Consider the following 15,045-nt stretch of genomic DNA (forward strand, 5'->3'; position numbering starts at 1 on the left):
GTTCCTAAAATTCTGCAGAGTTTTGTTCTTGGTCAACAGCTGGGTGTAAAAAAATTCATTACCAGTGCTTCAAATTTTGAAAATCAGCTTGTTAATATTGGATATAGTTCTAAACTATTAATTTGTCTAGTGCTATGTTTATGGTGCATAAATTAATAATTGGCTTTGGGCTTTCGGTGGTTTGGTCAAAAGGCTTGTACTTTGGGATTGAATTCAATATTGGGTAACTGAAACCTTTTTCATAAGACTGCTTTGTGTGAGTATTGATTCTGAACAATTTTGGGTAGAAGTACTGCCTTTTTGACAACCTTCTTTTGATATTTCTTTGATCTCTGTTTATATTTTGTTCATAACCTAACCCTATTTTTGTTTTCATTCACAGTTGTTTAGCATCTCTGCTGCTGATTTGTTTATGGTGAAACTTTGTGTTAATTCTTTTAAGTGTTATGTAGGTTGCTTTGTTAAGGCTTTTGGAAGAATGGATGCAGCTGATTTTTTGCAAGGATATTATCTTTAGACTTTATGTGTATTTTTGTGATGGGTTGTAATATTTCATAAGTTTCATTTAAATTGCTTGTTTTATTTGTAAGTTATTTTTTGTAATGATTGTAAGACGTTATATTTTCTTTCCTTACTTAGTTGATGATTGTGTAAATGTGGGATTCATTTAGTTGTTTAGAAACTTAGATTGGAATGATGGATTTTTATAGGTTTAATTTGCATAATTTTAGGATTTGAAAGAGAAGTAAAAATGTGATTTGGGCTTGTTAATAAGAATTTATTAGGTTTTGTCAATTTGACAACAAAAAAAGGGTTTTGGCTGAAAGAGAATTCGATTTGGGCTTTTTTTGGCTGAAATTTAATTTAATTTGGGCTTTTGAAAATGTAAAATTGGGCTCAAGCCCAAACCGATCACAAGGCTGAACCGACCCGAGAACCGAATTCATTTCTGGTTCGGCTCATTTTCGGGTTTTCATTTAGACCCGACCCGATCCGAAAACCGAAGCCTTCATCGGTTCGGCCCACGGGTCGCCCAAATTTTGAACCGACCCGAACCGTGCCCAGGCCTAAGTAAATGTATCAGGTTGAGACTAACCTTGTAAATCAACTCCAAAATCAGTACATGGCTAATTGATTAGTTGTGGACAATCCATCTCCATCAACCTGAAATACGAAAAATGTGTGAACAAAATAGTTTTTATTTTTTATTTTATTCTTTATGGGGAGAACAAATTTGTCGTTTAGGAACGTTAGATCATATTAATGGTCAAGATTGAAGGCATAATAATGGTAATTTAGTTTCCAACCAAAAAAAAAAAAGTTAAAAAGAATTGAGACATGTCAAAATTACATTGATTTTAAGGAGGAACTTCTCCTCAATCTCAAGGAGCTAAAGCTTTTAGAAATTGCAAAATGACGACTTTTTTGGCGGAAATTAAACTCGGAAATCTCAATCCTCAATTTCCATAGCTACTTAATTACAGCAATAATTTAGGGAAAGTTGTTCCCTAATATTTTGGGCTACTTGGCTTGCCATCACTATGCAATTGACGGGCTAGATTACCAGAATTCGAAGGCAGATGGATAAACTATCTATCTCTGAAATAATATCAACTTCTTCTCAACTTACTTTCATTTCGCGGTTTCCAGTTGACAACTCATGTTGAAACTTTATTTATTTTGCTATGCTTTCTTCCTTAGATAAAATGATTTCAAATTGATGTCTAAATCAAACTGTGATGATTTAAGTACTAGTGCATTCTGAATTAAGTTCGTCCAATTTGGAGATATTTTAATTCCCTTGTCATCCTTTCTTACTTGTATTCTGGTCGATTGGGCTCTTTGTCAATTTCTTTAATTTGTATTGTCCATTCGGACACATTTCTGTCTCCTTAAATAAAAGTTTTTTCGGTCCTTTTACAATTTCAGCATTTTGTTCATTGAGTTCTTACATCATGCAAGTGGAATTTTAAAGTCCTTGAATCAATCCAGGCATAAAAAAAAGAATCAATCACGGCCAGCTCTCTACTTAGAGCACAATTGCTTGAAAAGGAGTTAAGATTTCATAACGCGCAAGACTTCCATTACAATTCTATCTAAATTACCTCTTTCTATTGGGCTTAACAATACTAATAGCAGCAGGCTTGTGCAAACACATCATACGAAACTTATACAAGCCCACTAAAGGGATTTGAATATTTAAAATCATTCACGTAATTTAGATTAGATTAAAGTATAATACCGTTCGTATAAAAAACAATAAATAAATACAAAGCCACACGTATTTTGGGGTGAACAAATACAAAGCCAAAACTCTAACCAGAGCTGCTGCCTGTTGGGCATTCTAATCTTATATATAATGCTCACACTACCTCAAGATCTCATAAGATGCAGATAGTATACTTCAAAAATTATAACCTGTCTTCTTCATCAACCCAAGTTCTCAGTGAAAATCATACTAGCATAGAATTTGGATAAGACTCTACAAGGCACAGAGTCTGTATTAACAAACACAAATTTTATTTACCACAGATTTCCTAAACAAAGCTCAAACACCTGACAAGATGAAACCATCGAACACAAATTGGTAGCATAGATTTCCTAAAACAGGTAACAACTCCATAAATTGTTGCATGAAATGTCATTCATCTTTAAAACATAACCATAGTGACAACAGAAAGTACCACGTTTTTTTTGTAAATGATGAGAACCAGGGATCCTGTTTAACACATCCAAATAAAAATGGTTTCCTATTTTTATTGTTTGGAGTGCCCTCATCAGCTCTGGCAATTGTTTAAAACGTGGCACTTCTAAGGTTTCTGTTTATTTGATTTTCAGTCATTGATAAAGAAAATTTGAGTGGACTTAATTTGTGCAAATGTACATTGACAGAAAACGTTTGAAAAGGTGAAATATTACAATACCAAATGAACTCTAACCAGAGCTGTATACAATTTTATTTACCAGATACGGCGACTTAAATAAAAAATTCACTGCTGCTTGCTGGGCATTCTAATCTATATATAATGCTCAAACTACCTCAAGATCTCATAAGATGCAGATAGTGTACTTTAAAACTTACTTACAACCTTTCTTCTTCATCAACCTAAGTTCTCAGTGAAAATCATACTAGTATGAAACAAACCTAAATTTTATTTACCATAGATTTCCTAAACAAGGCTCAAAACATCTGATAAGACGAAACCAAAGAACACAAATTGGTAAGATAGATTTCCTAAACAGTAGCAGCTCTGTAAATTGTTGCATGAAATGTCATTAATCTTTAATACATAACCATAGTGACAGCAACATAAATGAGACCCCAGAAAAAGAAACAAAAAAGGATGGAGAAATCTAAGCCACAAAAGAAAAACAAAGAAAACACGGATTGGGTTATTTCATAAATATAAAGGAGAAATGAAGATGATGTACCTGATTATCAGAGTCACTGAAGCAATGCCACTGCAGGGTTTAAAAGAAGGGGGCACACCCCATAGTTTTCCTTCATATTATGGCATTATTGACGTGAAGAGACAGTACAAGAGGGAAAAAAAATATTGGGGGGACCTGACCAGCCAACAACCTTTGCAACTGAACATCTTTGACAAGAAATCCTTATTAAATCAAAACCAACATAAAGATGCAGAAACATTCTTTTACAAGGAATAATTTGTTGCTCAAGATGCTAAATATTCTGGCTTGCATCATTATCATTCTTTATTAAACCAAAAAGAAGAAAGAAAACTAGCACAATGATAAACTCAGAAAGCAATGTACTCAGAACAAAAAAAAAAAAAAACTTAATGACCAAGCACATACTTTGCTAATGTTTCCAAGATATCTGGATGTCTAGGATTGCATCAGGCAGAGACAACTATATCCACATTGGAAATCTCATCTATAACAAATTAGAAAGTAAAACTTAAAAGAGATTCCCTAATAATAGCAAGATTCTAAGTTATCTATAACAAAATAGAAAATCCTGTTGAGGTGGCTCTCAAAGAAAGCATCAATTTGTGGGATGTGAATTCCACAAACACTTTGAGATGTCTCAATTAAAAGAATGCAACTGAGTCCTTTGCACACCAACCTTCTCAACCGTTCTTATTGATCTTAAAATGTGAATCTAAGCCAATAGCTCTTTTGTATCTCCATGTGATGATCTTCACCGCATTATAAAAGTACTAACTTATCAACCCATGGTCTATAGCCTAGAAATTTAACTTATCGTCACCTCCCATGTACATGCTCAAAGATCTCATCGTCTTTGAGTGGCATATATAGATCCTTCTAAGCCAAGTAGGAACAATTTGAAACAAAAAAACAAAAATGGATTATAGCATCCAAGACATCACTATAGAAGCAATTACAAAAAGATCACTGCAGAGACCTTTTTATAGCACTTTTAGAAATGATCGTGATACATTATGTTAGTGAAAGTAGCAGTTTCTTAAGAACAATGTTAGCTAAGCATAAAGCAAAGATAACAAATCATTTACTGTATGGAAGGTCACAAGAAAACCTATTAGAACAATCAATAATGGAACTTTCACACTCCATTTTCCTTTTCAAGTTAACAAAAACAAATATTATCTATAATATAAAATCTTTAGCAATTTTACCTGAAATAGCCATTATATAACCCTTATTGAAGAGATGATGAAGGCCACACAACTCCAATGGCAATGCAAACTGCAAACTGCAAACTGTACCAGCCACCAAGCCAAAAGAAATTGAAAGAAAAAACCATTATAAGGAGCAATCCCAAGCTTCTATACTAGCTCAAACGAAATTTGGATAAGTGCAGGGAATAGCAAACTGAAAACTCTACAGGGCACAAAGTGTGTATTAACAAACCCAATTTTTATTTACCTAGCTTTCCTAAACAAGGCATAAACACCAGACAAGATGAAACCAACGAACACAAATTGGTAGTATAGATTTCCTAAACAGTAGCAGCTCTGTAAATTGTTGCATGAAATGTCATTCATCTTTAAACCATAAATTTTGAGGTGAAACGGAGATGGGGTACCTGATTATCAGGGTTACTGAAGCAAATGCCAATGCTGGGATTAGATGAGTGGGGCACACACTCCATAGCAACAACCTTCGCAACTGAACAGCTTATACAAGAAATCATTTTATTTGTACAGATGCAAAACACTTATTCATCATTTCATTCCTTTAATAAATCAAAACAGACTTAAAGATGCAGAAACCTGATTAGCTGGAGTTTGGAATTTCTCTATGGTGTACGTTCATAGGGAAAGAAAAGCTGCTGCTGATGCACCTGCGAAGATGGGGAATTGTCTCCAGGTTCTTGATAAGCTTCCATGTGATTTGATTTCAGTTTTATTGCCAACTTACATCCTTTTGTCCCTCATGCCCAAACCATTCGCTCTCAGTTGCATTAGCCATCAAATAGCAATCACACAAAAACTGGCATAAAAAAAAAACGAAATAAACAATACAAAGAGTAGAGAGAGAGCACAATGGTCCACTTCATCTGACACGTACAATGTATGATATGATATGTATAATGTATATGGCCAATGAACATGGGTAGTATACACAAACACACACAACAGAAAATACACACTTTGTCTTCAGTTGTATCCTGGAAAAAGTTCCAAGAAGTAAAACATTTTAGAAACGATATCCACATTGGAAACCTCATCTATAACAAATTATATCCTGGAACATACACACATGTTATCTTATATGCATCATAACAGTGCATACTTTGCTAATGTTTCCAAGATATCTAGATGTGTAGGATTCCATCGGGCAGATACAACTATATCCACATTGGAAACCTCATCTATAACAAATTAGAAAGTAAAACTTAAAGAGATTCCCTAATAGCAAGATTCTAAGTCATCTATCTTGTCCAGCAGTGGGTTATATTCCAAATCTGGCATCTCAACAATAAAAAATCAGAATTACTATAGTATATAATCAACTACGATATACAACAAATAACAGGGGCAAGGTGGCTTGTAACCTGTACTTCATGAGCGGATCTCACCTTCCTCCCAATCGCCTTCCTGCCAGCAGATCTCGCCTTCCTCCCAATCTCCATTCAGAAAAGCCTCCTCGTCCTGACCCTGCAACTCGTCATCTTCCTTGAGGTACAAACCCAAATGCTTAAGGGGCAATCCAAGGTAGACCTTTTCACTGCCACAGCCACACAGAATCTCAAGTTCTTTGAGATCCTTTAAAGGGTCCTCAAATTGGACTGACTTCTCCATGTTCATAATGGCACGGCGAGCCGATTCTCTTTGCTCCGTCCGATGCATCAATTTTCTCCTTGGTGGAGAATCAGGTAGACCTTTAAGTATCTTGTTTGCTTTCCGTATTGTACCCGAAAATCGCATCTTGAGCGACTGAATTCGCCTAGCCTTACATGGAGAAAGATTGTCTGTGGCCTGATACATGGCATGATGAACAAGGGTGCCCAAGTCATCATCTTTGGTTGACTTAACTGAGTGAGAATCAGAAACCCCAACAACCCCTTGACTTTGCATAAGAACCCTACAAGCAGAAGAGCTCTTGCCATTTGGTCTCCGTTTGGGCAGAGGAGGAGTAGGAGGAGGACAAGCAGTATTTGACATTTTCTCCTCGGCTTTTTTCCATTGGGTCTCAAAAACCCCACTCAGATGCTTGGCTGCTGCACGATTTCTACTTCCAATATTGAAATATCTGAAAGCATTTGAGAAGATAAGCCTGACATCAGCAGCAAAGCCATCAGCGCTGGAGTAGACACCCCTCTCCAATTTCGATTTCACAGTACCCAAATCCATCGGCCTCCAGATTTCTTCGAAATAACCCGGCAAATTCTCAGCCACAGGATCAACAACAGGCTTGTTGAAGTAGCTCGCATGGCTGAGGTTCATCAGAGAATCCAAGACCTTAGAACAATCCAACGTCTCTTTTGAAGCAGATGAAGTCAAACCTTTGACTTTGCGCAGAGGAAGACCAACAGTCGAATTTTCCTTCCGTTGGGTCTCAGAAACCCTAGAAGACCTCTTCCTCTTCTGGGTTTGACAGATTTCATCAAAACCCTCTTCTGATTCCGGGTTGGCATTTTTTGTAGCAGACGAAGCCAAACCCTTGCACGGAGGAAGACCAACAGTCAACTTTTCCTCAACGGCTACATTCCGTTGGGTCTCAGAAACCCTAGAAGACCTCTTCCTCTTCTGGGTTTGACAGATTTCATCAAAACCCTCTTCTGATTCCTGGTTGGCATTTTTTGTAGCAGACGAAGCCAAACCCATGCACAGAGGAAGACCAACAGTCGACTTTTCCTCAACGGCTACATTCCGTTGGGTCTCAGAAACCCTAGAAGACCTCTTCCTCTTCTGGGTCTGAAACTGAAACTCAAAGGAACCAAAACCATCCTCCAATTGTCTGCGCTTTATAGCAGACCACGCCATTCTTGCTTTCAGAACCCAAAATTTCACACAGTCGTTAAAGAGAGAGAACCGAGAAAATCACTCGCTCAATCGTTGAACTCAATACTCTCGCTCGATCGCTTTCGCTTACTTGTTGCAGAGGAACACAGAGAGAGAGAGAGAGAGAGAGAGAGAGAGAGACAGTTAGACAGACGAAAAGAAGAGGGAATGTATTCTTGTGGCGCTATTTTGGTTTTCAAAATGTAAAATGAAAGGTCGGTGTGATAACTCGGTGACTCAGTTGCTGAGTTGCTGAGTTGTTACGCGTAAAAAAGTAAAAAGTTCAAAAAACGTACAAACACATGTCCAGCTGTTTTAATTAAATGCAGATCATTAAACCCATTTAAACCAACTACACACAAAATTTAAAAGAAGATAGTTCGATTAAATGAATAAATATATAAATGAATAAATTTATTTAATGAATAAATATATTTCATGCAAAATTTTAAGAAAATATTTTTCCTTTCCTTTCCTATTGTCAAATTAATTTGTCTCAACTCACTCTACAATAGAAAAATATTTTCACACACATAAACGTAGGGTTAATTTTATTTTTGATTTTTATGAATTATTGAAAGATAAGTAATTAAAAATAGAATCAACATGACAATATTCATTTTGTGTGTAAACTTTTTAATTTTTGAACCAAAACTACGGTCTTGTTCGAATTTTACACGCACAAAAAAATGTGTAATTTCAAAAATGCAATTAGTTGGTTTATAATATTTCACTTATATGTTTCATCTCATACATTGATATAAACCATTTAGTAGCAAAAAATAAAATCTCAACGTCATTCAAATTTTGTGTCATATCTCGCAAAATTTCACAATTTTCAAAGGGAAATTTTTTTCTCAATTATAACCAGAAAATAATTAAACCAGACCAGTCACTAAATAAATTGGTTTTATTCAATGATATAATTAGGTTAACGTCTAGAGCGAATTAAATCAAATCACGTCCACTCTAGTATAAAATTGTGATATTTTTTTCAATAACATGATATTGTTTTTTATCAATAATGAGGGGAGATTCGAACCTAAAACCTCATCTAACATTGGAATATTATTAATAATTATTAATAACTAAAGTATATGTCTAACCTAGACATATATCCAATATTTGAATAAAAAAGACATATATGAAATATTTACTATTTTTCTGCACATTTCTAAGGTTGGTAAATTAACTTCTCAAAATAAATATAAAACCAAGGAATCCTAGCGATGTAAGTATGTTTTTATCTCTCGAATCTGTTGTGGTTCATAGCGCCCCCTGGGTTTTAACATCAAGAATAAAAGATTATCAATAAAATTTAAAATGATTGTATAGCAGGAACACCTAAAACTACATAACCTAGGAGCTCTCTTGTCACACCCCAAAACCAGGACACGTGATAGTGGCATGTACCTTGAGGATCCTGAAAATATAACATCTATATCCCTGGAGTTATACTCCCAAGATTCCAAAAATACGTGAAGCCCTTTATTTAATTAGAACGGATTGGATCATAGTCTTTTAATAGCAATGGTAAGTGAAAATATTAAACAAACTTTATTAAATAGAAACCAACCCCAGAGGTTGTGAATAGTGCCAGAAACCTCAAAAGTTATTTTACAAACCAGAAATTAAGATACACGCCAACCCATTCTTTATTTATAGATAGAGAAGGGATATGAACCACAAGCACAGTCTGCTCCAAGGAAAGGAAATCAGGACCTGTCAAAAATGGACAAGGAACAAGAACAAACTATTGACAGGTCCGGAAACAGCAACAAGGTGACGCTTAAGGATTTTGATCTATAAGTACAAGTTGGGGTGAGCATCACATACGTTCATCTGTTCAGTAAGGGGCTCCCGGCCAGGTTTGAAAATAGATAGTGATAATATAACATTGTTTAAGAAAAACAGTGAAAAGAATATACACAACACAAACTAATATTATTTCCATATAAATATAAGATCCAAAAACAGTTGGCATTCTCACACAATTTTCGCAAACGTTTTTCGGGTACCCATAATTTGCTTGTCTGACGATCAATTCCTATAGGCCAACTACCCCTACCAGAAATAAAAAAATAACCATGGTATGGTAGCAAGAGTGTCTTTCAAGTTCCATCCCTGGTCCAAAAATGGTCAGTTCACGATACGGTAAGGTTAAAGTCCAAATAATCTAATATTGTTCATACATCTGGACCAGAGGAAATAGGTATAATCGGGTCCGGTAATAATAGTTCAAGGAAAATGGGAAATATAGGTCCATCAGAATATTTTGATCAGAATTCAAACGGCAGACATAAGGGTCAAATTTTAGGAATAACTTGGAAAATTACCCAATTTAAGAAAATAGAATTAATTGAATTTACCAATTCTAAATTGGGCAGAATAACACTTTAGAAAAATGAATATGGAATTAAAAAGAATGAAATACAAGATAAGAAATAGGAATTACCTTAGTAAAACAGTGAGATGAATAGTAATTGGTATAAATAGTATCCCCAGGTGAAGATGACACGAAACGATGAATAGTAGACACGACAAGCGGTTTCGGGTATAAATAGTGATTTTGAATGAATAGTAATTGGGTGAATAGTAACTCTGAAGAATATCAAAATAATGACTTTAATGGTGGAGGAGGAGAGGAAGAGAGGGAGGAAGGTTTTGGAGAGTTTGGGTGTGAGGAGAAATGGAGAGGATGAAGGGTATTTATGGAAAACTTGAATGGTTTAGATTAATTCGAATATTTAGTTCAAAGGCCCGGATTAAAAGATGAGGTTTCAATCAAGTGTGCATGATAGCTCAAAGATGCACTACTACAAAAATCAAAATAGACGACGAGAATCCACCGTCGTCTAGAAGGTTTTTAAACCGTTGTGAAATCGACCACCATCTTTTGATACATAAAACAACGATGGCAAATAACCGACGTCGTTAAGACATACAACGTCATATCAAAAGATAAACCGACGTCTAATTGCTATAAAAACAGCAAAAGGAAAACTTCGACAACCTTAGACGACGGTTTTAGCAAAATAAAGACGTCTAAAGGAGATTACATGTCAAGAACTCCATAAATACCGACGTAAAAACAACCACAACTCCATTTGAAAACATACCGTTGTTTAAAACGTCGAAACCGTCGTGGTTAAGATATACTACGTCAACTAAAAACAAAAACCTATACAAGATGTAGTCATTGGGGCATGCGTGTATTTTCTCATAACTCATCCCCAAAGCAGATAAAGTCTTTTTTGCCTCGTACATAGAGGAAGGTATTGTATTTCCTTTTGGAAGCAAATCTCCTTGAAGTATCAATAATTTATGTAAAACATACATCACTCATCCCATGTTTTGCTTTCAAATTATATAACTTCACCAAAGCCGACAACTTCGTGTACTTACTGCAACTAGGATACAAAGGTTTATCTCCATCCCCAATCACATTGGCAAACTCATAAGGATCAGATCCAATATCGCCTAAATCATTATCATCCATCCCTAATTTTTCAGAAACAAAACTGAACCTACTTTGCTCATCTTCTTCCACATTTCTACTAGCATTAGTAGTCCATTCCCAAGGTTCTCCGTGCCATGTCCAAATCTTATAGCTTTGGTCAATTTCATTAAAGTATAAGTGGTCCCTTATAATTCCAACCCCAAACAATCGAATATTCCCACATTTAACACATGGACAATGAATATGAGTTGTATTTCCAAGATTTTCTACAGCAAAATTCAAAAATCCTTCCACCCCTAACTCATATGCCTTCGATCTTCTATCTACATGCATCCATGACTTATCCATCTCCCACACTATACAATCATATATATAATAAAGTAAAAAGACCAGCAATGACAGACGACTATATTCACATAGCAGAGAATAATTTGAAAAAAAAAACAAAACAAGTATCAGACGACGGTATTTACAAAATATTCGTCGTGCTATATTAACTCAAACGACGGTATCTTGAATTACCGTCGTCTTTAGGCTACCAAATCCAAAAAAAATTCAAATGACGGAAGTAACTGAACTACCAACGTATAATGAAAATATAGACGACAGTTTGGTCCATCTACCGTTGTCGTAGGTTACAAAAACCTTCAGCATAAATCTCAAATTCGCATTCATTTTCCAAGAACCCATGGCCAACCAAACATAAAAGCACCCATAACAGAGAGTTATTATGACAAGCATGCAAACACCAAAACATATATTAAGAACCCATAGCTCTCAAAACTTATATTAAGAACCCATAGCTCCCAAAACATATATTAAGAACCCATAGCTCCCAAAACATATATTAAGAACCCATAGCTATCAAAACCAACGCAATCATTTATTGATTTAAGAAGCCATAATGCAATATCATTAAATAAAGAGATTAGGGTTTGTACTTACATGTAGAAGAGCTCAGAGAATATAACCAATGCTTTGAGAGGAAGAGCGCAATCAGATACGACGGATGACAGGACCAGCCCAGAATTCCTCGGAATTCGTGACATTTCCTATGGTTTTTCCGCCGACATCCAACCGATGCCGGGCCCACTTACTAATTTCAAACATCCTCTTCCCCTTAAACAAAGGAAAAGAGGGCCGAGATTTCTACTAAAATTTCGGCAAAGTCTCCCTTGAAAAACGAACATTTTCCAAAATTTTCAACCTGTCAAAGAATGCCATTTAATAACCACCAAACTTCAGCATGCACAAATTACATTACACACAACCAACAAATAGACCTCCGGCCTCATAACCAAACATCCTCTAAAACGTTCTTGGATTAGAACACATTGTAAATCCATATACTCGTAACACTTATTGTAAAAGTAATTAGAGAAGACCGTTCTTCTTCCAAAATTCATTTCCATACTTAGAACAATACAAGCACAGTTCAAACAGTTTATTTTGCGGCTGCACCTAGGTTAAACCCTAGGCTACCTACGTACCCCTTTGTGAGGGATCAAGCCACGTAGTTCTTAAGACTCATAACTCAACAACCCTTTCCCCTTAACAATTCACATATGCTAAGCATAATTCTTTTAAACATTACTCTTTTCTCGATATAGTATAATAATCATTTTCCCTCTTCCCATTAATTTACTACACGCCAGAGAGTCCAATGCCACGTGTAGTAAAGTAACAGTAACCAAAATGTCCAGATCCTTTACCACACGCCGGAATAATCCAACGCCACTTGTGGTAAAATAACCAGTATCCAAATGAGCACACACGCCGGAAAATCCAACGCCACGTGTGGCCAAATCAAACCATGTCTTACGTGCATAGATTGCTTTATCACACGCCGGAATATCCAATGCCACGTGTGGGTATAGTAACCATGGAAAGTACGTATGATGGTTAGGTTCACAACCCCTATATATAATATAAATATAACATAATATAATATAATATAATATACCATCTCTTAATTCAATTTTCCCAAATATTTATTCATAATATAGAAAATAAATTCTCACAAGCATAAATCCCATAAGGACCCAAAATATTCATAGATCATCGTTGCAAAACATTAGACAAATCGAAAACCGTTTCGACATCCAAAATGTTTATATATTTATAATTTATATATTTATATTATTTTAATTGCCATATTGGTGCCATACCCATATCCATATTGGTGCAACATAGTAGGTCACAAATTTAGTATCAATTATCACAAGGCATTGCTAGAAAAATCAAATCCATTTCCCTAACATGAAAACTAGCAACCACAAACGAGTAAAGTTCTCATGCATCAATATTTACATACATATACATACAATGGCGGATCCAGGAATTTTTATAGGGGTAGGCTAAATATATATATATATATATATATATTTTTTTTTTATAGAGAAGATATATTATAAGCTTTTTTTTTTCTCTTGAAACAAAAATGTAAATAAAATTTTATAAATCAAACGTGGCCACATTACAAGCAAATATAACATAAAGAAGTACAAAATATAAATAAATACCAAATCAAATACATTGTCCAACTTTAAAAAAATCATATATGCTAATTAATAATTCAAGTTGCAAAAATAAAATATATATCAACAGTCTCCAAAAGTTTTCACCTTAACCCTAAATTATAAAAACTTAACAACAACAATTAAAATTGGAAATTGAATATATATAAAATAAAAAAACTTACCAAGATTGAAGAACCTACTGAAGATAGGTTGGTAAATTTTTTAGAGGAGGAGAGCTATTTCCTCTTGGCTCTCAAGATTCAAATATGGCGTTTTGGGTGGCTAGAAGAAATTTTTTTATGTTTGCTCTTTGTGGGTGTAGCCACTGGTGGACCCAGAAATTTTTGAGCGGAGGTGCAATATTGACTAAGTATGAAAAATGGTTTTTCAGAATACTCATTTTCTCAAGATAATTTTTGGCGGCTTTTATTCCTTACACATCAAATAACAAAGCTTGATTTTATGGGATTTTAATATGAAGTATATATTGACTTAATGAGCCATCATTTTTAGCCTAAATCGTATTTTGCACTAAAACCGATTTTTCATATTTTGATTTGGTGAGAATTTGATTTTCTAGTATTTTTATTTGAATCCAAATGGGGGGTACTTCCTTATTTACATTGTAAACTTAAGTAAATGGAGTAATATAAAAAATAAATTAAAGTAAAAGGACAAAGACATTTACTTAAATGTTGAAAATGGAAATAAGGTAATCTGCACACTAGTTGAGTAAGTAAAGGGGCAATTTGAAGCACTTACAATGATTTTTCCGGTGAATTTATATAGGTTTGGATTGATGTTATTATTTCCCATATGCTTTAGGAGTGGGCTAATATTTATTAGAGTAGAAATAAAGTTTATAACATTTAAACTATGTTCAATACTTTATAAATCTTCCCCTAGGCTGGAGCCCACTCCAGCCTAAGCTTAGGTCCGCCCTTGTATACATAGGAAAACCTCTAACCAAGGCGTGAAGAACCCCTACCTGGTGTCTACACAACCGTAAAACCAAACACCACAGTAGAGCTCCAGGAGAGTCGGCAATCCTTATAACCAACAAGGATCAACATCAAACTCCAACACCCATTATCACTTTGATTTACAACCCACTTTCACTTCTTATGAAACCAAAATATCCACTTCTTAGGACAACTCCAGCTCTTAGGAGTCTCTGAACATGTGGTTCTGCTCTAGACTTATTAAAGAAATTAAAGACGTTAATTAAAAACAGAAACTTCAGTTTTGTTAAACAATTTAGGCAGGAACACTTTGCCTTTGGAAAATCATTAAAAATCCATTTTGATTCAAAATGGTGTGAAAATTTCGAGATCATATGTAGACATAAAACTTCAACATATCCAAATTTCATTGAATTCCAAGTTAAGGAAGCAAGTCAAAGACGAAATCCAAAACAGACTAGGCTGCAGAGTTTTCTGTTTTCTGCAGAATGATTCCAACTTCGCAAATTTGTCAAAAATCCAATTTAACTTCAATTTGAAGGAAATCAGTTTTTGAAATACTCATTGAAATGTCTATTTTTCACACATCAAAACCCCAGTTTATAACATAAATACAAACTAAGTCATTTTGTCCAGAACAGAACACATAC

The 15,045-nt window shown here is 34.9% G+C and overlaps 1 protein-coding gene across 3 annotated transcripts; it reads right to left on the minus strand.

Moving 5' to 3' along the window:
- Positions 1–2,152: 2,152 nt before the first annotated feature.
- LOC110744256 (uncharacterized) lies at positions 2,153–7,613 on the minus strand. Of its 3 annotated transcripts, none has more exons than XM_088244979.1 (5): positions 6,005–7,613; positions 5,220–5,439; positions 5,033–5,115; positions 4,623–4,699; positions 2,153–3,567 (listed from the first exon to the last, which is right to left on the minus strand). In XM_088244979.1, the coding sequence occupies exon 1, from the start codon at positions 7,434–7,436 to the stop codon at positions 6,012–6,014; it is 1,425 nt and encodes a 474-aa protein (XP_088101105.1). In that variant the 5' UTR covers positions 7,437–7,613; the 3' UTR covers positions 2,153–3,567; positions 4,623–4,699; positions 5,033–5,115; positions 5,220–5,439; positions 6,005–6,011. The 3 variants fall into 3 exon arrangements, with proteins under 3 accessions (XP_088101105.1, XP_088101104.1, XP_088101107.1); XM_088244978.1 differs by having other exon boundaries at positions 4,623–4,706; XM_088244981.1 differs by having other exon boundaries at positions 2,154–3,567; positions 4,623–4,706; positions 6,029–7,613.
- Positions 7,614–15,045: the final 7,432 nt, after the last annotated feature.

This window comes from Prunus avium, chromosome 8 (genome assembly GCF_965620075.1).
Source record: "Prunus avium chromosome 8, drPruAviu1.hap1.1, whole genome shotgun sequence".
Lineage (NCBI taxonomy): Eukaryota > Viridiplantae > Streptophyta > Magnoliopsida > Rosales > Rosaceae > Prunus > Prunus avium.

Bases quoted from the DNA above. Each gene is read 5' to 3' on its own strand.
- LOC110744256 (XM_088244979.1), bottom strand. From the start codon at position 7,436: ATGGCGTGGTCTGCTATAAAGCGCAGACAATTGGAGGATGGTTTTGGT.